Source organism: Antennarius striatus, chromosome 1 (assembly GCF_040054535.1).
Source record: "Antennarius striatus isolate MH-2024 chromosome 1, ASM4005453v1, whole genome shotgun sequence".
Classification (NCBI taxonomy): domain Eukaryota; kingdom Metazoa; phylum Chordata; class Actinopteri; order Lophiiformes; family Antennariidae; genus Antennarius; species Antennarius striatus.
In genome coordinates, this window is record NC_090776.1 from 18200530 (window position 1) to 18227077 (window position 26548).

A 26548-nucleotide genomic window follows, 5' to 3' on the forward strand; every position below is an offset into this window, starting at 1 on the left:
TCCCTTAGATGAAGCTTAAAATTCTCTTTTTAATCAGAAAAAAAGGCCATAAATATTTAGCATTGGCTAGAGGCTTTTAAAATAGTGACCTGTCATCTTTCTCAGGGACCCTGCATATTTTCATTTGATAAATGGATTTTTTGATAGTTTCAGAATGGTTTTTTTCCCTATTTTTTGTAAAGGTTGTAGTGCATATGACAAATCCATCTGAAGTCAGGCTGCAACTTATGCAGCTTGGCACATTGCTGTAAAGCTGTAGCCATACATCTGTGGCCTCATTTGAATGTAAAATACTTTTTTTTTTAAAACTTTCCCCATGTTGCTGAAGGTGACTGAGAAACATCTGGAGTCATGATCATTTATTATCAAGTATGATTCATGTCAAAAGAGAGTCTCAAGTCAATAATGACGAGTTGCACATTTAATCTAACAAGCTCACGCGATTGGTAATTCAATTGACCTGCTTGTTTAGAGCAGACTTGGATACAGCATCTTGCTCAAGGACACTTCAAAAGGCAGTCAGGAGCTACTAAACCAGGATAGGAATGTAAACCAATCAAGATTACCCAATGGGAACCCAATGACAATGTGGATGGATATTCATACATGTGAAAACTCATGATTGAATTCTTTGAATTCATGTGTTAAAGATTCCGTTTTCAAAGAACAGTGTCTACAGTTTTGAGTTATCAGCTACTGTGGGGTACTAGGGGGTAGAAAGTTTGATTTGCTGGTATGGTTAAGACACTATTCTGTGATTAATAGCTGATTTATGGTCTCTTAGAGAAATACACAACTCTTTTCTTTCCTGACTGGGAAATCATATCAAATATGGGGAAAATACTGTCTGGTGGGCCATTGTGTAGAGAAATTCAATCATAAGAATTTTGAGCTTTGGTCAAGGTGAGCTACAAAACCACGGTGTTTGCTTTTTTTGATGCAGTTTCTGCAGTTCTAGACAAAACCTCAAAGAAATATGAAACCATAAAGAAGAAAAATGGAAATCTTTCATCCGTACTATCACAGGCCAGCAATGCACTCGTCATCATGAGCATATTGTGACCAATTTCTTTGGGACGGTGTCAGAGAGATGAGAGAGGATCATGGCACTCAGTAGAGTGCATTTATGTCTGTCATTTCAATCAAGCCATGTCCTCATAACACTACAACCATAGTTTAATGTCAGTGGTTAGACAGCCAACCATTTAAATCAAGTGGATCCAGACCAAATGCCAAAAATACCTAGATATCATACAATAACCATGCATCTCAATTATTGAAATTCAAGTTGTACTCAAATAGAGTTACCCAAGACCCATCCTCCCACCAAGTTTCATTGAAATGTGTTGTTTAAAGGTTTTGAAAAGTCCAAGCAACCAATACGCTCAGTGAAAACATAACCTCCTTAGCAGATGTACCAATCTACAGCCTCAGAATTTGAATATCAGTCAAACCACTTCCAATTAGCAGCTTCAACATACGAACTACAGGGGATTTTGTGCACTGGTCAAACGATGATAATATATTATAAGGTTATCAGATATTGATTTTGGATGTCCATGACATATTTAAGCACCTGAAAAAAAACCCTTGTCCTCACTCACCTAAGACTGCATTGTTATCTCAACCTTTGCTGCTGAGTGCGTACGAGGAACATTGTCACAACTCCCCTCATGTCCTATCCCATCCTATTTCTTCTTGTTACATCCTATTGTTTCCTGTCGTATGTTGTCATTATCCTGTCCTATCCAATCCAATTCCGCCACTTACTCTTCTATTTTAGTCAGTCCCATCCAGCTATGTTAGGCAACCGCGTTTCTTGCTCTTGTGCATAGTAAGGATCAATTCACCAACCTGTTGTTCCAAAGCGATGACCTCAAACCCATCTAGCTGCATATGTAATGTATAACATCCTGTCAATGTCATCCCATCCTAGTTTCTTCTGTCCAATCCCGTCTCTGCTTCTCCTATCCCATCATATCCTTTCCTGTCTCAGCCTTTGTTGTCCTATCGTCTTTTCTCCTATCCCACTGAGTCCCTTCATACTGTGTTCTGTCCTATCTCATCCTATCACTTCCTCTCTAGTATTTCAAACTTTCTCTATGTATTAAACAACTGAATTCTGCCCTTGACTCTTGTCTACTCTGTAGATATGTAATTGTTTGGGGGTTTTATTTTGTGTGTATCTGTGTGAGCCTGATAGTCTTGGAATTTGCTGACTGTAAAGCTAAAAGTTTTTTTTTTTGTTTGCTGGAAAACTTGTGTTTAAGTTGTTTCTTTTTTTGAAAATAAAGATTATTCCCAATTAAAGAGATATCGCTGGATCGGTCATGAAGAGGAACGCACACTGTGATGGCAGGAAGAGGTCACTGCTACAGTTCAGTCGAGTACAGATGCACCTAAGTGGTTTTGGACAGATGGACATTAGACATAAGATGTAATCTCATTGCCTACATGTCCAGAGATTTGTGTTCTCTTCTTGAGTTATCAAACAAATAACTCAATCTTTGCATATTCACATCATTATGTCATCGAGATTACTGATCAGAATGTTAAATTATCTTTTATTGACATTTTAATCCCAATGGATAACAATTTCAGTACACATCCCTTTATGTGATTGGAATTGGCTGCTGATTCAAGAACCAAAACTGGAACTGTCTCCAATGTCAGATTCAATGACATAAAGGTCCTCAAAATTATTCTTGGACATAATATGTTAAGAATTTTGGAGTTGATTCCATCAGTTTTCTTTTTATAAATGGTTTGATTAAATGGCTTTTTATGCTTACAGTTTAAAAAAAGTAAGTTTTTGAAATTGACTGGATCAGAGTAGAAATAATCTCATGCGGCTACCACTGGAATCCAAGTGTACAAATGGAATGAATATATTTATCAGCCGATATTCAGGGTGTTGTATGAGGTTTAATTTCATTTTAATATTTCATCACTTCTCCCTTTCGATTATAAAGGTTTTGAACAATGAGTCAATATAGTCTGTCTACGTGTTTCTACAGCAAGTCATTATTCACACAGTCCATATGGCCACTAACTGTAGTGTGACATTGACGCTGACATTTCAGTGTAACTAAAGAGCCTTGTGTCTGTCCTTACTATTGATCTGCAGTCTCAGCTGTGAGTAGCAGGATGATGCCCTGTGTCACAGACCATAGAACAGGTGTTATAGAGAAATATCAGACTTATGCCCGACATAACTTCTTGTAGACCGTTTGCTATGCTCACCATTTTAACAATAGCACTCAAATTAAAACTCAAAAATTCTGTTTTGGGTCCTGTGTCCTCTCTGACTTCTGTGTGTAATTCTTGTGAGACTCTACTTTAACTTAACCACCTGAAGGTGGAGGGAGATAGCACCACCATGCCATATGGCCAGCGTATTATGCACCACCAGAGCGTCTTAATGAGACAGAGTGCACTCCCCACACATGCACACATGGTTTCATACACACACACACACACACACACACACACACACACACACACACACACACACACACACACACACACACACACACACACACACACACACACATGCACACACACACAAACACAGAGTGAAAGTTTGAAACTTGAGAATAAGCTACAATAAAAGCCCTGTAGTGACACCCAGTGGTAACAGTCTCCCCAAACTTGTGATGACAGCCCTTAACAGAAACAATTAAAAGCTTTCTGATGTTTTGGGGGGGTGGTAACAGCTGTTTAAGCTTTTGACACACAAACAAAATGGTACATTACATACTAAAATGATTTACATTCCACAAGAAAAGAATAAAATATCATAATACTGAACACTGTGGCAACCCAACATGCTTGCATTAATGTGATTTGAACATGGACTTTATAACCTAAAAGCACAGTTCTGGATCTCACAAGACTCTGTAGTCAAGCTGTTGCTCATCGACCTCATCAAACACTTCTTATTCAAGGATCAGGTACGATGTACCACACTGGATACCATATGGCCATATACAATCAAAGGTCATTTCTTTATTTCATTTCTATAGATATCACATCATATTTAATTCTGAATATATTCACTGTCACAAAATGTCACATTTGTCTCAAGTGGCCTTATAATCTGTGACATGCTTCACAAAATTTCCTTCGGCATAAATAAAGAGTCTGTCTGTCTGTCTATCTATCATCCTTAGACCCTCTGATGTGATTAAAAAATAAAGGCAGTGTTGACTCCTGAAACAGCATCAATGCTTCATAGAGCACTTTCTTTGCCCGGGGTTATCTTCAGTACAGAACAATCAGTTTAGGTGAGCCTTAGTTAATTAAGAGAGAGAGAGAAAGAGTGACGTCTGTGTGCTTGCGCACTGAACGGGTGTGTGTGTGTGTGTGTGTGTGTGTGTGTGTGTGTGTGTGTGTGTGTGTGTGTGTGTGTGTGTGTGTGTGTGTGTGTGTGTACATGATCCTTGTACCTTTTATTTTCCCCTCGTAAAAAGTGGACGGATTACCCAACTTTTTTTTCTTTTGAACACATACACTGACACATTTTATGGTCTGAACTGCTTACACAAATGCTGACACACACACACACACACACCTGGAGGGGCTGAACCTGACCACGTAACTCTTTCACAAGGTAGTGATAATACAACATAAGAAAAGCACATTATTGGACAGGGTGACAGAGAGTTGGTCTCCAGTACTTTTGTGAATGTCAATGTAAAACTGTTTGCCTCTGGATTATTATATTGCACTTTGACAGAAAGTAGTCCGCTGGTAAATGGTGGCTCATTATCCAAGTTGATGTGTGAGTAAAATGAAAGTAGAGCTTCTGTAAAGACTTTCAAAGCAGCCTGAGGTGGACCGATGAGGATTTAAAAATCTAGATTTAATCGACCGAGGAATTGAAGATATCAAGGTAAGCTGTTTTCTTAGATTTTAACATGACTTAATGAGATCAATGCCAGTCATAATTTAATGAAATTCTATCCCTCCTTGTGATGATGTTCATCCTTCAAGAAAAAAATTCTAATTTAGGCTCTGTTTGATTACGTTTCCTCTCTGACTGGCAGATTACACCCACCAGGAGTGTAGTGGACGATGGAGGAAAACAAGACCAGAGCAAAGAACAGACACATACGGCACAGGTAAAATGATATGCTTTTTAAAGGTGGTAACGGATGTTTTTTGGGTGGGTGGGGAAGTGATGAGAGACAGAGGGTAGTAATGAGATTATCTTAAATACATTTCACATTTATTTGGTGACAGCATGCTGAGCCCAGCTATAGTTTGATCTTAATTAGTTCCACTGATCAAATATATCAATAGGAAGAGAGGATTTTCATGCTGACTCCTTAGGTAGAAGGAAATGTTCTCATACTACATGCTGCCTTTGTTTTATTTAGCGGAACGTTGAACAAAACTTTCCTGCTGTGGAGGCATACTAGCATTCTGTATTCTCAGGTCGTAATACAGTAACATCTCTATTCCTATACAAGTCGGTACAGCAGGGTTTTTTAATTAATTATTGTGTTATTTTTAATGGCCTCCTATTCCCTTCCTATGTAAAATTGCAACTATCAAAACAGTCATAAAACTAAAGACCTCCAGCAAAGTCACTAAAAATTGAACTATATTAAAACAGTTTCCGGGCTATGCTGAAACAAAGCCCTCTGTGAAACTATGTAATGAAACTATCAGCAGATAATCAGTTGTTTCGCTTGACCCAGGGCATAGATCACAATGCTGTGCCCGTAATCAATATCTGTCCCATGCCAAAGCAAGCAATCCATCTATCCCGGAAACTACCTCTTTGAAATATTGTAATACGTTAATCCTCCTCAATGTCTCTGATCACCATGTCTGGAGTCCTCTCCGTTACTGTAAATTCAATGTTATCATGTTACAAATAAAATTATCATGTCACAGTTTTAAATCTTTTTACAACAATAATTTCCCTATGGGGATCATTAAACTGTACTCCTTCTTCTTCTTCCTCTTAACTTTTCAGGATATCTTGTAGACAATCAAATTAATAAGCAAGAGTGATCAGATCATTGGTGATAACATAATATGTTAACCAAATATTAAAGTAACCTCAAAATTAAATGTTTGGTATTACTTTTTTTAAAAATGCTTTACAAAGGTCCAGGTGGAAACTAATGAAAATGTTACAGATTTCTTCTTTTTGGTAATATTAATATATTTACAACATGGAGCGAAATTAATTTACTTTTTTTTTTTCTTTTCCTTGATTCATGAAAAAAGTCAGATTTACTTTTTCTGGATACAAATAAGAGTTGAATGTTCACATTTGACAATTTATGTCTTTATTTACTCATTTATTTTGCAATTTCACTTGATAAATGTATGAAAATCTTGATTGATTTTTACAAATGGTTACCAAACTGCTTCTCTTTTCATTAACAAATGGATTAATCACATGTTACACATCCAATCTAAACTGGGAGGAGCCATTATGTACAGCTGGACTGACTTTAAATTTCTCTCAATGGTCTTTTGTCTGGTTTGGCAGGTTTACTGACAATGGCTCAAGGAGACAAAGTGTTGAATTTGAGCTCTTTGGACCCAATTTAAATATTTGTATTGGTTTGTCTCAGAGGTGTTACATGTTACATGTTGAATATTGCATTTCACAAGGGGACTCCTGGTACCACTGTCAACAAATTAATGTAAGATGATGGAAAATATCGAGTGGTGTTTGCATAGGCTCATGCTGTAAATACATATTTATTATGTATATGAATTATTTTATCCAGATTGGTTTACTTGTTAGTGAGATGGTTCCAGAAGGAAATTGATGTTTTGTACTGCATGACATTTGTGTTGAGCAGTTCCAGGCAAGAGGCAAAGGTTACAACTTAACGACAACTGCCACCTCTTACTGGAAATCTAATAATTACACAGTGATTTTATTCCCTGACTACTGACCGGTTCAGATAATAAGTAAACCAAAATCTTATGCCATCGAGTTGAAAGGCCGTCTGTAGTTTTGAATGAAATTAATATTACACACCTTGCAATGAGATGCTTATTTCTTCCTGTCAGGAAGCACACAATGAGTGCTTATCGCCCGTTCAGCATCGTTAGGAGGTACATTATTGGTAATGGATATTATCAGTAGTCAGTGGGTATTGTATTACCACGTTTTTATTTGGTATAATTTACAGTTTGAGGAAACATTTAATTTCCCTTGTGCACTGCTGAGCTTGTATATATTACCGTGGCTAATATTATCCCATCAGATGCTGAGTGCTGTTAGGGGAGCAGTGCTCCATTTATATCCTTAATTACATGCTGCAGTTTTAATCACATTTCATCTTTGTAGGTCTGCAGTACAAAGAAAAAAACGGCCATTTCTGTGTTTTCATTTATTCATTTCCTTATTACCAATAAACCACTCACCACTCTTTTCACATAAGAATACCAGAGAGCCAACAATAAAAAATGAAGCAAGTTGAAATGATCTACTTTGTTCTGACGTATGAAGTGGAAGTGTTCCAGAAATGACTCAAACACAAAAACCAAAGTGGCATGTTGACAAGATATCTTAGGAAGGCTATATAAAAGTACACATATTTAAATCAATACTACACTGAAACAAAGAAATCGTTTTTGCACATTGAAAAGATTGTTGTTGGACTCAATTTTTTTTCATCTTTGTATAGATAGAGACCTGGTATAAGAAAAAAAAATATTTGAGGTACACTATGCCATAATGAAAATAAACTCAGCGTCACTTCATTACGTACACCTTGCTGGTACCGGGTTGGACTGTCTTTTGCCTTCAGAGCTGCCTTAATAATTTTGGCAAAGATCCAACGGGGTCCTGGAGACATTCCTCAGAGAGTTTGGTCCTTGATAGCATCAAGCAGTTGCTACACATTTGTCGGCTGTACATCCATGATGCAAATCTCCTGTTCCACCATATCCCAAGGTGCTCTATTAGACTGAGATCTGGTGACTGCAGAGACTATTTGCATTCACTGAACTTATTGTCATGTTGTAGAAACCAGTCTGAGATGATTCCAGCTTTATGACATGGTGAGTTATCCTGCTGGAAGAAGCCATCAGAAGATGGGTACACTGGTCATAAAGAGATGGACCTGGTCAGTAACAATACCTGGGTAGGCTGTGGCATTGAAATGATGCTCAGTTGGTACCAAGGGGCCCAAAGTGTGCCAAGAAAATATCCCCCACACCATTACACCACCACCAGCAACCTGAACCGTTGATACAAGGCAGGATGGATCCATACTTTCATGTTGTCGATGCCAGACTCTGACCCTACCATCAGAATGTCACAGCAGAAATTGAGACAAACCAGACCAGGCAATATTTTAACAATCTACTATTGTCCAATTTTGGTGAGCCTGTGCAAAATGTAGCCTCAGTTTTCCTGTTCTTAGCTGACAGGAGTAGCCTCCGATGTGGTCTTCTGCTGCTGTAGCTCATCTGCCTCACGTTTATGCCCTCAGAGATGCTCTTCTGCATACCTCGTTTTTATTTATGTAAAATATTTTATCCTAAATGTATTGAGTTGCTGCCATGTGATTGACTGATTAGAATTTTGCATCAAAGAGCAGTGGGGCAGGTGTGCCTAATAAACAGGGTGTAGTTTATAATAGTATAATAGTACTTTTAACCCCCCCTTAATTTAAACTTTTCAGCCTGTTTGTCAGTGCTATTGAATAAGATGATGCCATAGTGGAATGGTAAGTATCAGGAACAAACACAATAATTCAAGGTGAAACAAAAAATGGAATTTTGTATAAAGGTGGTACTGAGTTTCAGACTCCAAAGCTGTGGGAACCAAACAGAACACAGAGTAAATAAAATATAATTTAACCTCGATGCTCCGTAAATATAAGTACAACAAAAGCGAGTGATTATGAGAAATGTTAGAAAATATCAATCCCAGCTACTCTGTTTGGAGACGTGCTTTAGGTTACAATACCGGAAATAACTTTTCTTTGAAAATTGTGGGGACAGCCTGACGACATCAGTACTTTGGAATCCGGATGAACTGAATGATCGTGATCCAACCTTGTGCCGTATCACCCAACAACGCCCTGATGTCTACTTAGTTTTGATTGTTGCTATAACAAATTCTAAGATAATGATCAGTGTTATCAACTCAAGGGAGACAACCCACACCCTGATATTTATTGTGTACTTTACATTAATCACCTAGCAGTCGAGGAAGACATGAGGGGTTGATACACACTCTTTATGTCTCTATACGCACACTCAGACGTATTCCATTAGTTCAATCACTCTAAACACCTGCTATATAGTTTGTTAAGTCAAAATGCCCTCTGGGAAAAACAATCATCGATCATCTGTGTTCACATATAGGCTAATACCTTTCATGATGCAACCATTCCAATGGACTAGACAAATAGGCACACTACACAAATATAAAAAAAGAGAATAAGGCAGTGTTATACATTGAGATCTGTATTTTTGTCTCAGAGATACGTGGGATCCTTTCCAGCTGAACCCAGTAGGGGCTGAGAAGGAAGGGAAGAGAAGATGTTTCCAACTGGCTCAGTACCTAGTGGCTGTTATTGTGGGGTTATCGGTCATAACCTCTGCAGTTGTCTCTAAGGTATGACCATCTATTTATGTATCTATTTTATCATTAATTCTGTGCAGAAAGTAATGTTTTTGTGTTTCCCTCAGTTAATTTCCTCTGAGAAAATAGTAAAACTTGAGTGTTGAAGGAATGAACATGTTCATCTTCAGCTTTGAGTTCATGTTGTTCTAATCATTTTTTTTAAATTTGTGAAATTTCACTGGGAACATAGATTTGGATTAAAATGAAATAACCTTCTTGAAAATTAATAAAGGTTTCAGAGATTAAAAAATAAACTGTCTCAGAATATTCAATTCAAACAAACAGCAATGTGCGTGCGTATCTTCTCTGTGCATAATCTCCACATTATTTCTGCTGGTGTGGCTAGAAGATATTAGCACTGTTTATTGCAGGGCAGGGCTGAAATTGTGTGATCCCTTTGTACCCAACTCCATGTTGGCCCACATTATTTTCATTTCTACCCTATCAATGTTTAACTCTGCAGTATAAACATATTTGTGTTTTTACTGTCTGCCTTTTGGATAACATTAATATTAGATATTTGCTTATTTCTCTTGAATATCCTGAACAGTCTGTCTCTGTCAAAACAGGGCTCTCTCCTGGTGTTGTCGACGTTATCCAGTCCCAATTCAATGCGCAACCACAAGGAAAAGCAGTTTTACATGCTGATGCTGGTCTTCTGCCTGGCCTGCCCTAACGTACTGGTTTTTATCAAATCACTGTGGAGGTGCGCCTTCAAGAACTTTGTACAACCCAACATGAGGACCATGGCATCTGTATGTTCTTCAGCAGCATTCATTGTTTATCATTCAATCTGTTTCTCATGTAACTGATGACAAATGTGAATCATGAATTAGAATCTAAGTGACTGAACACCACATGAATCAGCTACCTCATTTACTGACTGTTAAGTCAATCCTGAACACAGGAGCATTCATAAATAGCAGCTATGCCAATATTATGCTAAGTAATTGCAGTGCTGTTTGTCTTTTCCAGATTTGCGCCATTGAGTGTCTGGTGTCTTTTGGTACTTCGGTTTTGGTGCTGGTAGTTATGCCTCAGTTTGATGTGCTGACTAATCTCTTCATCAGTGGAGGAGTCTGTATTGTGTCTGCCCTTCTGCAAATAGTGTTCAGACTGCAGGAGGACAAATGGAAAATCATTTTCCCTTTCTGCTCCCTCATTCTCACTGTCGCTGGTAATTTATTTTCATATTTACTAATTAAAAATGAATTAAGTTACTTGCATTTCAATCACTGACATCGTTCATCGGAAAAAGAGCAAATAGATAACAGTTTATTTCCTAAACTAACTGACAGGTTACTGCCTCCTCGGTGCTGACTACTACGTTCGTGTATCGACATACGTGGACGGACAGGGCAAAGATTGCTTCCTCTATGTTGGAATTGGTATTTTTTCTTCCTTCCTTGTCTCCTTCTGCTGGTGGGAAAACTCATTTCAAGCTGCCAACTTGAAACAGGTAATTAGTTATTTGCATGAAAATTTTCCATGGACCCTTTTTTTTTTTCTCTTACACTCATTAGATAATTGACTTTTTTATATATTATACTAACACTTGTGTACTAACATTTGCAGCACTGGTATATACATATATTGAATTGCTGTAATCAGTTCCATGTTGCCCCCATCACTATCTTTTTATCCCTGCAGGAAACTTTGTCGGATTTGGACGGTTTCAGAGACTTTGTGTTTGTCATCAGTAGCATTCTGAGGATAGTAGTGATAGGTGAGTACCTGGCATTATTGTGACAGTCATCATTGTCCCTATCACCTGTAATCATACATGCTCTTGAAATGTATTACCAACTCGCAACACTGCTGTGATTTGCCACAATTACCTTGCAAAACAAATCCTCATTTCCTACCTTGACACTGGAGAGCAAACATCTGCTTGTGATGTGGTGAATAAGTACAGATGAAATATTGACATTGTCCTCAGGCTATAATGAAAGCTTCAGATGTTGTTTTGAATTTTGTAAACTCATCCACTCTCTTTGGCACAGTATATTCCAGTTAATACCACAACCTAATTTCCTTATTTCTAGTTGAAACCTTTCTTACCGTTACAGATCAGAACCCCTATTTCAGACAGACAACTCATGAATTTGAAGTATTTATTATTACAGCAGCAGAACATGGTTTTGAGTTTGCATCTAGACTCTGACCTCATCACTTCCAAAAGATATGTTTAAGTGGACTGACCTCTAAACCTGAGCCTACCGGTGGATGCTGGGATGGTGATGCTGAAGAAACATAATGTGTCTTCTGTTACATACCGCTTCAAAGCGTTGATGTAATGTAATTGTCAACATTTGTGTGTTCGTCCGTTCATCTGTTTGTTTGTCCATCCGTTCGTCCGTTAGTCTATCAAATATCTTCGCAACCGCTGCAGATAGAAAGATGAAACAAAAAGCGCATTACTCGGTCGGCAAAGGATATGAAAATGAGATGATGACCTTGACCTTGAGAAAACTATGTCAAGGTCAAATTTTTACTTTTGTATACTCAGGAACCGGATAAGATAGAAAGACGAGGGAGAAAGCCAGTGTGAGCAAGACCATAGGTCAAAGCTAGTGCATTTATCAATGACAGTAGGTCAGAGCACTAGCTTTGATCTTTGACATATGCAACTAGGTCAGGGTAAAATTTTGAATTCAGGGGTGTCATGGGATGTTGCAGTTTGTGACTGCATTGGTTCTTGTTGATTGATTTGATTTGTTTGATACAGAGTTCTTACTTTGTTCCTCATATTTTATTGTATTATTATTTTATCTTTTTATCAATGACACTTTGTATTTTCTTTTAGGAGGGGTATACCTGTTGTACCAAGTGTTTATTCAGAAATCCATAAAATGGTCAGAGTTCATCATGAAGGATGATGACTGGGAATTACTGCAAGTAGGGCTGGGCTTGTTTTTCTTACAGGTAGGTGAGAGAAAGACAGCTTACCTTTAACTTTATTTTTTTGAGTTAATGTAAAACTCAAAAACAAACTAATACACACACACACACACACACACACACACACACATGTAAGTTGTAAGTTGGACTGTCTTAATCAAAGCTCATTTGGATTCTTTTCTCAGGCTTTCTGCTCTGCAGCTTGCCACTGGTTTGGTGTGGTGGCCTGTAAGATTCATGCAGTCAGGATGGGCTTTGCTCTGCCAGTCTGTTGCACAGGACCGGCGGTACTGCTGCTGGGATTGATACTTTTCCTAACCCAGGCAAAAGAACTTGGTGGGGACAATCATGGGAGCATGACAGGTGAGGAATTGTCCTTGTAATAACCTGATGTTAAAAATCATTTTGATATGCCAGTTAGATACTAAATGACATCAACAAAATTCTCCAGATCCAGATATGTTTAGCTTTGTTGTCATTACAGCCTTTTGTGAAAGCCTGGTCCATGTAAACCAGGACAACGTATCTGTGGTTTTACTGGAAATCACAAAGAGCATTTGTCACACTTCCCTCGCCAGGTACATGTGTGAGCATGAATATGCACATATTATTAATTGGGTGTTTAGTGTTTCCATTCAGCTTTATATTAACAGTAGTATTTAAAATTTCCCTGTGACATTTTTATACCATTTCTGCTCATGTGTGTGTCTTTAGTGACTTAATAAGATGCTTTAATCTGTCATAAAACTACGTACGCTATCACAGTGCTATGATATCCTACAACACTGAAATGTAGTCAATATTAAGAGTAAATCTAAAGGGTTTTACAAGCATTCAAACTATCTGTTCTAACATGTTTATGGATTATTTGTCTGACAGCTACTACGTACCATGGACTTTTTCAATGCTGGTACTTGAGGGAGTGTGTATGTGGCTGGGTTTTGTTGCGTGCACCTACTATGTGTGGGGGATTAAGGTATGAATATTAATCATTATGCACACACAAACAGTCCCTTCTTTTTAACTGCATTTTATTTTGAAGCATTCAAAAAATACATTCTCCTGCCAAAGAGACAAAATCACAACATGACATATTCGTGAAATTTAAAGCAGTTCACCTTGTCATGTTCACGTAGGTCCAACGAATAGAGAGAACATCTCAGCTCTTTGTTCGTCGCCTCTATGAATCTGCATTCATTGACTTGTCTCTACTGCTCAACACCAAGATGAAGGGGCCAAGAGCCCGAAACCCAGAGAGGTGAGAGGCTTCTTTGTCAGATTATTTGATTTGGTTTTTCATTTGCATATATTCTGTGTACAAATTACCAGTTAGTGCCATGGTGACTATTAATATTTATGCTGAATTTTTCTCCCATATCTTCTCCTTGCAGCAACAATGACATACAGAACACCGTGATCTATCTTTGTGCCACCATGTGGCACGAGACATATGATGAAATGTTGAAGATTCTCACCTCCATGTTCAGGTTAAAGACACTTTCACAGCAGAAACCAAGGCTATTGCACAAATACATAAACGAGTTTATTCTCTTTTTCCAATACCATTTAATGAACTGAAAGTGATTTTTTTATGTTCATCCCAGGGTTTTAGTACACTGTGGCATTACATACAGTGCATGGGAATAGGGGCGCTGCAGGATACTGGTTCACTACATTTTAATGACGTATCAAATTTGACATCAAACTGATTCAGCACATTTTCATCCAGGAAGAGACCCAAGGTTCAAGTAAATGTATGATGGTTTATTACATCAGACCACATGTGATAATTACTCTTTCAGAAGGTCTTTGGCACTCAGACTATTCTGGGACATTGAGATTGAAGGGCATCTGTCCTGAGCAGAGCAGAAGATATATTCCTCTCCTTGGAGTTCAGACAGTGGTGGTGGTGGCTGATGACTAATGAAGGTGAAGCTGATGAGTAATGAAGTTGGTGAAGCAGGAATGAATCAGAGGATGACAGTGCCATGTTCAAAAATACAGTAGAGAATAAGGTCAGATGATAATGATGGTGCATACCAGCTGATGAAACAGCTGATTGCTCAAAAAGCTGCCACAGAGATAGCAGGAATTTTACACTCAATGTGCATGAAAAGCACAAATGACAGAATGGCACACGGGATCATGTTTGGACCAGAAGGTCCACCATGAAGAATGAAGCACTGCCAGAACTTATTTCTCTTATTTTCTTTCATTCTTTAACCACTATATAAAGAAGAAGATAATACGAGAAGAGGCTTTTGCAGTGTTGCTACATTTCTTTGATCATTTGTCTGTTTGCTGTTCCAGGTTGGACCGGTATCGAGGGGATCCAAAACAGGAGCATAAAGATCGTTTTGACTTTGAGTGTCACATTTTTGTAGATGATGCCTTCATGACTGAAAAGGAAACAGGAAAGAGACTGGTTAATTCTTACGTTAACGACTTGATCCACGTAGTCATTGAAGTTTATCGGTGAGAGTATTATTATTTGTCTATCCATTTATCGAGCTATGCCTGCATGTGTATCTAACAATCATCCATCCCTCCGTCCATCCATTCAGTGTGTTTACCAACAAAGAACCAGATGATTTGTCCATCATTGAGATGCCTTATGGTGGCAGGATGATGTTTGTATTGCCTGAAGAAAACATGCTGTACATTCACCTTAAAGACAAAAGTCTCATCAGGAATAAGAAAAGATGGTCACAGGTATGTGATAGTAGCGAGGGATCGCTATCCCATCTTTACCGTTTACTGTCTGTCTGTAGAAACAGGTTAAGTCATAACCTGACATGTGCAATATAACATTGCAGATACAGTATTGTCGTCTCTGTCTGATATGTCTCAGATAATCAAATGATAGCACAGGTACATGACAGATGACCACTGTTAACATTTCTGTGAGGATAAATACTCATTTTTTTATAGAATTTTCCACCTGTCTTTTATGGTCGGTCATTGATTTTCACACATTATTGTTCATGACTTTCAGATTATGTATATGTATTATTTACTGGGATGGAAAGGCTACATTGTCAAGAACCCTCAGAAGATCACGGTGAGAATAAACTGCTTTTTATATGAAATGTACACATATTAGCATACTGCCATCATGAATATAAAATATGTGTTAATATCTATCTTTTTTTCCATCCAGCGTCAGAATAATCCGTGCAGAGAGAGTATGGTCTCTTTGGATGGTGAGATTTTCCTGCTGCCGCAGTATGACAATGACAACAAGAGAAGAAACATTTCCGATAACAACATTTACATCCTGGCACTGGATGGAGACACTGACTTCCATCCTAAAGCTGTGATTTTGCTGGTAGACAGGTTAGTAGCACACAACTCAAACAACTGGTTTATACAATCATAACTCAGGAGAGACACCTACCTTTCAAGATAAACAGACAACTGATAATGTCTTGGTTTTGTAAAAAAAAAAACAAGAACATTGATGTAGTATTCCTTAGGGTTAGTGAGCTCATCTTCCATAGCTTTAGGTATGTTTTTCTTTTGGTTCAGCTTGTTCTTTCTTGTCGTCTCCAGGGATCATAACAAAACTTTATTCCTACATAACCTACTGTACCAGAGTGTATTACTTATGTTAAACTTCTAAAAATATATATATATATTTAGTTTGTGGGTATTAACTGTAATTTCATTTTTAATAATCTAAAAAATTTAAAAAGTAATAATTCAGTTTGATACTTAATATGTTTCACAATAATTTGACACATATTCATTTTGTCACTTGGTTTCTAATTCAGCTAGCTTGGATTACTGGTTTTTAGTTGAAGGCACAAATAAAGATTTCTAAAAGTGGTACAATCTGTGTTTCCATAACAGATTGAGGATGTATGACAATGTTGGTGCAGCATGTGGTAGAATCCATCCCACTGGTATGGGTAAGTACACATTCATTGTAATGCCAAACTACAGTATTACGTACTTGTGTTTTTTCTCCTTTTATTTATGGTAGAACAGTTTCTCTGTGTAGTTGTGTTCTAAAAACTGTGTTATTTGGCCTCAAGTTGTCATGACAAGACAAGCCCTTGATTTTACTTAAAGTTGCTTGTCTTGTGCATCTGACCTATGAAGAGGGCAACAATCACATGAATTAAGGTGTTACCGTTAACACTTGCAAAGTAACTACTAGACCTGAAAAGAGCAAAACACATAAAAAGTCAGATGTCGGCCCTTTATGTGTGGAGCTTAAATGTTGTCTTCATGTCGATGGATGGATGTATGGATAGATGGATCGATCGATAGATAGATCAATCACTCCTGTCTGCTTTCCTAACCAGGTCCGATGGTCTGGTACCAGAAGTTTGAGTACGCAGTAGGACATTGGCTCCAGAAGACAGCAGAACATGTGTTTGGCTCTGTGCTGTGTAGTCCGGGATGTTTCAGTCTATTTCGAGGGTCGGCCCTAATGGATGACAATGTATTGAAGAGATACACAACAACTGCAACCAGAGCATCTGAATACGTGCAATATGACCAAGGTTGGTCCAGTTACACAAGTGCACTCATTATTTGTCCATTACCTAAGTTAGTCTTATTTTTTTCTTTAACCATTCTCCTGCCTATATATATATAGGAGAGGATCGATGGCTGTGTACTCTACTACTGCAACAAGGCTGGCGTGTCGAATACAATGCAGCATCCGATGCTTTCACTAACTCACCGCAAGAGTTTAAGGAGTTCTATAACCAGAGAAGACGATGGGGACCATCTACCCTGGCTAATACACTGGATCTATTGCACAGGTTACTCTCATTTAATATTGTTCAGAATGAAGTTACCATCTGAGGTAAGGTATCTTTCTTCTAGAGGAGATCCAAATTTATTTGATTGGTATGATTTGATCTGAACACGTTTCCTGGTGCTTCACGGTCATGGTGAATAAGCTGTTTGCCCTTACAGTGTATTAATATTAACCTTCTGTGGTTGTGACTTAAATTGCAGTTCTCAAGAGACAGTGAAGAGAAACAGTTCCATCTCCAGACTTTACATCTTCTACCAGATGTTTGCTGTTGGCTCCTCTATCCTAGGTCCAGCATCAGTGACTCTGATGATTGCAGGTGGGTTCAGGTCTGTTTATGACCCTACAAGACCTTTCTTCTTTTGGGGTTGGTCCAACGTCTGCAGCTAACATTTACTTTCTTGCTGCTTTTGTCATTTCCATTTTTCTTCACATTTGTTTCACTTCATCATAATTTTGTCCATGAAGGTTGACTGTAAGTCAAACAGTTTTTGTAATGACACTTCAACCAAAGAGGTAATGATAGTATGAACAGTTTTTTTTATTTGCAGTGAGGTTCAAGGGTTTTTTATTGTGTAGCTAAAAGCATACTCACTTTATCCTGCAGATCTGTATAAATAATCCATAATCATCCATAATAATTTTTTCACACTTTTTCATTTTTCCACACTGTTTTAATCTGCTGTCATGCAGGAGCTTTCCAATTTGTCTTCAAAATCAGCGCAACGCTCTCCATCATCATTGCAAGCATTCCCCCCATCTTCTACATTATCGTCTGTTTTGTAGCGAAGCCTAAAAACCAAATAACCATTGCTGCCATTATGAGTGTTTTGTATGCATTCCTCATGACTGCATCATTCTTCTCTATCATAGGTGAGTAAAAGCATTTTCTAACTTCCCATTTCTCGGCAATATATGGTTATTATGATTGAAAAATATTTTACAAACTTCCTGATCTGTATACAAACCCCACATTTCCTATTTTAGGAGATATGGTGTTACAGGGCACCTTCCTGACCCCCACTGGATTGTTTTTGGTTTCTATGGCAATTATGTACATGGTGACAGCAATACTACACCCGGAGGAGTTTGGTAAGGTTATATTAATGCTATATAATTATGTTTGTGTTATGTAATATTTGTGCATGTTTGTAAGCAGATTTCTGATGTGTTGTGTTCTCCTCTAGGCATGATAATCTATGGTTTGATGTATTTCATCTGTATCCCCAGTGGGTACCTCCTTCTGACCATCTACTCACTGGTTAACATGCATGTTGTTTCCTGGGGCACAAGGGAGTCCAACAAGTAATGTAGTCGTTTTGATTAGAATTCCTTTGGAACCATAATCAATTATTTTCCTTATTAATTTGTCTTCTTTTAATTGTCTTATAATTAGAGTAAGGAAACAAACATCACCGATCGATCATTAAACTCATGTCATTCAGCAGATTAAGTTAACTAAGATTTTAGCAGTAATGTTCATTAAAACAAAAGTTAAGGGTCGCGAGATAGGAGGAATGATGTGTGTGTGGGGGGGGGGGGTTCTGGGGAGGATGTGTGTTATTTCAACCATTTTCAACTAAACACGTGAAGCAGAGAAGAATTGGTTACTATTCTTATCATATAAACCTATTGATCACCCCTGACAACTAAAGGTGCATAAATGTATCTCTGATCAAGCGCAAGTACATAACCAATATAGCACTTAAATTTCGTAAAATTTAATAATTGACAATCACACGTTCAGCCTTGGACTGTTCGGTTGGAGTCAGCCTTTATTCAGTGTGTGTGTGTGTGGTGTGTGTGTGTGTAGCGGTTCGTACTTTGCGACTGAGTTAACATAAAATGAATTGCCGAGGAGTCCTTATCAATGAACAAACAAAAAAAAAAAGTTTTCCCGACTAAACTAATTAATACTGGTGGGGGATGGCTACATACCTGGCAACACACAAACCATGTGCGAATGGCGATCACAATCCTCATCAAACTACCTATTGGGGGAAAAAGACAACTTAAATTTAAACTGTTGCGGTGAAGCACAACGTTAGTCAAGACCTTACGACTGCCACCGCTAGTTGTCTAGCCCCCCAACAAGGACGACCGACGGAGTACCATAGGGGGCGCTCTAGCAACTTATCAGCCAATGAGAAGTGGAAACAACCACTCCGCTACATGTGCGTGAGTGGTTGTCTGTATTTCATGTGGCTATGTGGTGCACTGCGTCGTGCTCCAAGTGTGCCCCGCCTCTCGCCCCCAAGGACATCTGGGATAGGCTCCAGCGACCCCCCCCCCCCCCCCCCCCATCCCAACCTGCCATAAGCAGAACAAGCGGTAGTTGATGAATGACTGGTGTAAATATAATGAAAATATCAGACAGTAACAACCAACAAACTGTGTTGTTGACATGTGACACTTATGTAAAAGTTAAGATATTGAAATCTATCGAGTCTATTGGCTGGATAGATTCCAGCCAGTAGACTAAAGCAGTAGAGGAGTTATTTGTTTTCATTTATGACAACCAGCAGCTCCATAGTATCTATTTGTTTCTTTCTACCAGAGGAGGGGAGGAAGTAAAGAAGAACAACAGTCCTTCTGTGTGACAAAAACTGTCAGAATCTGCTGCTGGACATGAAGATACAGGTGTGATTAGTTACGGATATTAGCATGTCTTCAAAACTGTCGAATCTGCTGCTGGGACATGAAGATACAGGTGTGATTAGTTACTGGATATTAGCATGTCTTCCACCCACCAAATAGATGAAGACATTAATCACTTTTAACCTGCTGCTTTACAGATAACACAGGAAACAGAGAATGTAATGATTCAACAAATCACAGGTCAGACTGTACAGCATGCCCGTCTCATTCCTGCTACGACCCAGAAAACAACTCAACGGGCTTCCGAAAATGTGGAAACTGAAACCAAAAAAGACACAACCACAGGAGAAACTTTGGCTGAAATAGAGAGCAAGAAACTGCTCAATGGCAAACCCGATATGAAGGTGGCAAACGAATATGACGATTCCAGTGACAGGTACTTGTGTTTTTTCTTCCTTCAAGTATGCCCAGCATAAAAAGTATTTGCGAGAGTTTCCCAAACCAGGTAATAGAGGTGATTTACCAATATACTAAATGTCTTAAATACTGTATAATGTAGTATTTGATCTTTTTAAATGTTTTTGTCAATGTCATACCAGGAAACAAAATACCTGCTGCTTAAAAACATAATATATGTATTCTAAAATTATAAAAAATCATGACAAATAATCTATTAGACTTTATTGTTGTTGTCATTGTTATTATCCTTTGGTTCAAGATGCCATCTTGTTTATGTGCTATGAATTCTTTTGAGATTTCATAAAGCTTATACACAGAACCTGCTGAATTTAGAAATAATAAAGTTATAAAGTGGAGATAAGCCAAAGACTCTGTGGGACAGAGTAAGGTTCAAGTATTTCTGCTGTCATACAAGTAGTAGAAATGGTACTGAAGGAAAGATTTGTACCACTAAGAGAGTTCAATTTGTTTGAGCAAATAAACAGTTTGAACTAAGAACACAGAACATCAATTTGAGAACAGCAAGCTGGAGTTCCTGTTATTGGAGCTTAAAGTCAAAATTATACAAAAAAATTTATAAATCTATTCACATCCATTCCACTGGCGATTCCATGCACTAAATATGTGTTCCTGTGTGCAGTGATGACAGTATTAACAAGGATTATTCAGATAATGACTTCAGTCTTGATGGATTGGAATCAACAGAAGAGATCCCCGTCAGCGGTGAGAAGCTTTTCACGCTCTACAATGAGGCCTAATCAAATATGAACACCATTGAATAATGGAGCTGTGTTTTTGTCCATGTAGACTGGGTGATACCAGTGAGAGAAGAGTTTTTGAAGAAGCTGACTTATGCCAACATGAAGAGAAATCTACAAGAACAGATTCGGTATGAATTCGCATCAGATCACAAAGATCATCAGATCACAAGTTAAATAAAAGCATTTTACAAGAGCTGCAGATGTAGCCATTCTTTATTTTACAAAGACCCAAAAATCCTGTATTAGCAAGAGCATGGAGACAGTGGAGAGGACAACCTCCTTCTTAACAGGTAGAAACCTCGAACAGATCTTTAAAACTGACAGCAGGCGCCCCTTTGCTTTGACCGGTCAGAGTGCACGTGCAACCAAAATAACCGTTGCAAATAATATTCTAGACAAATGACTGTTTGTGATTTTTGTAGTTACTATTACAAGGACAAAGACAATAACAGTAACTTTAGAAATAATTGGAATAGTAAGGGTGAAGTCATTTAGTCAGACTTGGAAAAGTAATCTCAAGATAAACTAAACATTACTGCAGGCTGTCTTGGTAATTGACTTCTTTGTCTGGGAAAAGAACAAACGAGCAAAGCAAATCTCTATTACATGAAACTGTTTAACGATGAAATTCATGACAATTGCATTCATTATGATAGTCTGCACAGAAGTGTATTATTGCCTCACAATACTAGCTGATGATATCCCAGATTAGTTTTAAAAGGTTCTGTTTTTAAAAAAAAATTTGCATAACAAAAGTATAAAGTGTTGTCCATTGAAATATTATTTTGCATACAAACTGTTAAACATGTTTGCTGTGCTGTCCCTGCCTTTAGATACGCATTTCGCAACAAAAATGACGACGATGTGTGTGAGGACTTGGTATTAATGTTGACAGACACTATGAACAGAGAACTGAGTGAAGTGGGGCCTGAGGATGTTCTATCAGAAAGCCAACTGGAGGTGTTACAATCTGCACTGGAACAGCAGGTAATGATAATAATATTAGGAGTTCATATGAAGATAATCTGATTAAGTAAATGTGTTGTTATGGGTTGTTAGATATTTAGCAGCAATAGTTCAGTTAGGTTTCATTTAACATACACATTAAATAATATGCAGAATTATATCACATTGAATTTGAGTGTTTTTAGGCAAACAAAATTTAATTTGCTCCAATTTTTCATATTTCACATAGATAAATTAAGACCTCATTATGTAGTTAAAGATGTTTTTCTCTCCAATTTTACGCACTGATTTGTTTAAATCAAGTTAAAGACAATCCCTTCACCTCAAAGGTGTAACAGATAGATTATGAATGCACATAAGTAGAGTGCATGCACACTCCTTTTATACAATAAAATTTACTTACGCAATTGTAAAATGATTTGGTCACAGAAGCCTCAAACAGCAGAAAAAGTTTGGAGTCAGGATCAAGCAAATAGTCAAAATCCGGTGCGATGACCGTATGCTCAAGATGATGATGTAAGTCATTGTTGGTCCACTCCTATCTTGTCTGGAGGCCATGCAAGAAGGGAGGCTTTCAGCTTACAGCAATTGCATACATATTCTTGCAACACAAGTTAAACATTATCATTCTTCAACACAAGATGATGGAAACTATTAAATAGGTGTCAGAATTACTAAAATGTATCTGTGTTCATTGCCAATAACCCCATTGCCAAAATTGGTCACTCACAAAGTAACATCTGCAAAATGATTCCACATGCTGATTTCCATCTGTCCAATATAGTGTAAACCAGTAAATTATTCAACACAAACTGCTGGCAGGTCAAGGGCAACCAAGACGATGAACTGCCTCAACTGCTTGAGGAGAAATTCTTCAGCTGTGTAAATCATCTTTCACGTGCGATACTAAGCTGTCTCAGACAGACGAGCAGATATAAAAGCTGGATGTGGTGGTCCTGGGCTGGGGAGGTTGCATGTGGTTTGGGGTGGTGAGGTCAGTTGGATGTACTGCCAAATACTCTGAAACCACTCTGCAGATGGGAAAAGAAAAAATTCATTCACAGTGGATCCGCTCTGTTTGACATCCCCGCAACCAACACACCAACGATGCAGTCTCTAAAAGTCTAAAAGTGGCACGTTGTGATAAAACAACACATTTTGGTTTGAAGTTAGAAATGGACCTCATAAGGTATAATAAATAAATCATCTTGGCAAACTTGTTACTGGCACAAATTTGAATATGAAAATCTAGGAAATAAATTTTTCATGTCTATGAAAAAAAATTAAATCTGTTTCTTTGTCGTGTGGGGAAAATAGAACAAAAGGAAGTGTTTACAATTTTGTTGAGTGTACTTGAGAGGCTTTTGTATCTCATGTAACCGCCTCCAGGAGAAATATGAACAGATCAATGAGTAATTGACTTCTTTTATCTGGCAGGCTCGTCATAGCCTCAAGACCAGTCGGATGGAGAGATATTTAAAGAGAGCAAAGAGAGCCATTGCTAAAACACTGGCTGCCCCTCAAGTCCAAAAATTAGATGAGGTAAGATGCTGATGCCTCTGATTGGTTCTGTGAGCAGAAATCAATCTACACCCAAAGACGTCCGGTAATACATGATGTAGATGACCTGAAATTTTTGTAGTACCAAAGGCATATCATTAAAACGTAAATAAATAAATGATCCTCATGAAATATTTCATGATTGTCTCTGCGATGATGTCATGTCATTCCAAAATGTAAAATGGCACTTTATTATACTATAGGCTGAGTATGACTTCTGGGACAAGTTAATTCAGCGTTACTTAAAGCCCATCCAAGATACCAAAGAGCATCTGGAAGAAGTCACCAGAGAACTGAAGTCACTGCGCAACAAGGTCGGTCATCTGTATTTATGGTTTGTTCAAACACGTGTTTTGGTTGTGGCTATGTTTCACTTGACAATATCAATATTTAAATGGAGAAATAGAGAAATTGTCTTTGAGACAGTTTAGATCTCTTCACCTAATTTTGGGAATATTTAAGCTTTTCAGTATGCTGGTAACGCATGAAAATGTTCTCCTTCCACCCCACAGGCAGTTTTCCTGTATTTCATGGTCAACGTGCTGTGGGTGGTGGCTACCTTCTTCCTGCAGGCCATTGGGAATGAAGTTATCAGTATAAAAATTCCCAAGTACTATCCAAATGGGACTTTATCTGAAGAATACCTCATGGTTGGACGGACACACAGTCCTACATGATACATATCCTGCAAAAATCAATAATTTAAATATGTGAGAGTAATGCTGTAACTCGTGCCAAAAGTAATCATTGTCATCCTGTTGTGTTGACAGGTGGAACCTCTCAGTTTGATGTTCCTGTTGTCTTTTGCTATACTTCTCCTTATCCAGTTTCTGGCCATGTTATATCACAGGTATATAAATGCACAGGAAATTCCAGACTTTCTGGTTATGTCAGATTTATTCAGAAATGGTGTTTATATGCATAATGTTAAACTTCCAAAAGTATGAGGCAGGAAGCAGAACCTGTCACTGACAGTCTTGTATCTTCTTCTGTTAACACTTCATCAATGTGTGCGTTGTGCAGTTCTCAAAAATGCATTACTTTCTTTCAAAACAAAGGTGCATTAAAGATGCACACTACTGTGCCATTTATGTTTCCTCTATATACAGTAGTTGAATGGTTTATTCATTGCATTTGATATGTAGAGCGGAGCAAAAATCGGTCTTCAGACAAGAGATAGTGCTCAATCAAAGGAAGTCACCTAAATGTAAAGACATGTTTGTTGCTGGTTCATATTTTAGTTTTAGTGAGGATGGTCACAATAACAATATCAATGCAATGACATGAAATTGATTTGAATATTGCCTATTGCTGTATTTGACTGGAATATCTTAATGTACAGTTTTACAAATCTACCTACTTCTGTTTCATCTTGGTCTCTCTCTGGTTGCAGGATCTACACTATGATCCATGTCGTAGCTTATCGGACCACAGAGAAAGACTACATACAGAAGGTTTGTAATAACTGCAGAGAATTAAATGGGATTCTTGTCTGTTTAAATTATATGATGCTATGCAGCTTGGGCCTATAAACAGAGCTTTGTGAAGGAAAAAGGAGTCAATACAAAAAATAAACTAAATGTCATCATTTATTCAAGTTATTTGCAGCTGTTTTGCTCAGCTCTTTAATCTAATCCTGTTCAAGAAAACCATGAATATAAAAAATGTAATGAAATTTTTACAGTATAAATAGTAGGTTTTTTTTAAATGGCTACATTACCTTAAATTTTCAAATTTGAAGATTAGCTTTTCCTTCCAACTATGTATTATTATATATACAGTATATATTATTATTTTGTCTTGTGTAATTTTGCAATAAGCACCCCGATTCCTGTTTTAAATACAAGCAACTGAAATATTCCATTATAACTTGGTATAAGATTCAATCAAATTCCCAGCTGAGGAAGCCTGGATGATATCAGATTTATCATCTTATGATATTTTGTGTTTCTGTATGTTTGTGTTTGTGTCTTCTTGTCATTTAGGATGATGACGATGGCTTGATTCTGGAGAATCTCAATGCCAATACTCTTGCCTTTACCAGTGATGATATGTAATCCAACAAAAGCAACTGCATCTGAAATCAAACAAGCACATACACACATCAACGGCGGTCTCAAAATTTCAGCACTGGTCTTGAAATACTTGATCTTTTTTCAACTTTTATTACGTATAAATAATCAACACTTTTGTGTCTAAGATCCCAGAGTGGCCTGTCAACCCTACTTAGTAAAGGTCATACGGTATAACCTTTATAATTCAGGACTGCTACAGCATTTTTAAAATCATATAGAAGAGTTGAAAAACCACCAAAAAAAAAGAATTTTACTTACATGTGTTTTCAGAATCTGGGTAGATGGAATAACTGGAATCTTTTTTTGTATTAGGGTTAGGGTCGGTGTAAAATACTCTACATTTGAGACAATTACCTTTGACATTTTGTTTTGACTTAATATATTTATTTCCAAATTTAATCACTGATGTAATTCACTTTGATATGTTGAATTTTGATACTTTGTAAAGACAAGTCTTCACAAAAGAATGAACAATGTATTTCTTTTCCAACAGATACTTTGTAACTGTAAAATAACATTTGATTCAAACACATCATAAAGCATTGTGTATGTGTGTTAACAGTATTTAATGCAATGTAATTAAATGCTTTTTATTTAATGCAGCTCATAGGCAGCACTTTTTTTTTACCTGTGTATATTCTGTTCATTCACATTTCAGGCCTGTATCTTGGTTAATTTACCTATTCCTATTTTAGGTGTTTGATTGCAGCAGCTGCTTTTGAGCACACAAAATTATATTAAGCTTCTCATGCCACACCCTTACTCTAGTGGGTTGTTTTTAAGTGCAACACCTGGGTTTTTTTTTATTTTTTATAAAACTAGTTGACTAGCCTATGCTAGA

The 26548-nt window shown here is 37.6% G+C and overlaps 1 protein-coding gene across 1 annotated transcript; it reads left to right on the forward strand.

Moving 5' to 3' along the window:
- Positions 1 to 5076: 5076 nt before the first annotated feature.
- On the forward strand, positions 5077 to 25165 carry chs1 (chitin synthase 1). The gene is made up of 33 exons (XM_068311581.1): positions 5077 to 5123; positions 9472 to 9607; positions 10186 to 10371; positions 10592 to 10793; positions 10915 to 11075; positions 11267 to 11342; positions 12423 to 12541; positions 12703 to 12880; positions 13002 to 13095; positions 13397 to 13493; positions 13654 to 13775; positions 13909 to 14004; positions 14828 to 14992; positions 15082 to 15229; positions 15513 to 15578; positions 15678 to 15853; positions 16370 to 16428; positions 16828 to 17028; positions 17124 to 17292; positions 17492 to 17607; positions 17982 to 18161; positions 18276 to 18380; positions 18476 to 18593; positions 19364 to 19466; positions 20084 to 20322; positions 20986 to 21068; positions 21153 to 21234; positions 21940 to 22093; positions 23510 to 23614; positions 23836 to 23946; positions 24145 to 24282; positions 24403 to 24482; positions 25026 to 25165. The coding sequence occupies exons 1-33, from the start codon at positions 5077 to 5079 to the stop codon at positions 25162 to 25164; spliced, it is 4251 nt and encodes a 1416-aa protein (XP_068167682.1). The 3' UTR covers position 25165.
- Positions 25166 to 26548: the final 1383 nt, after the last annotated feature.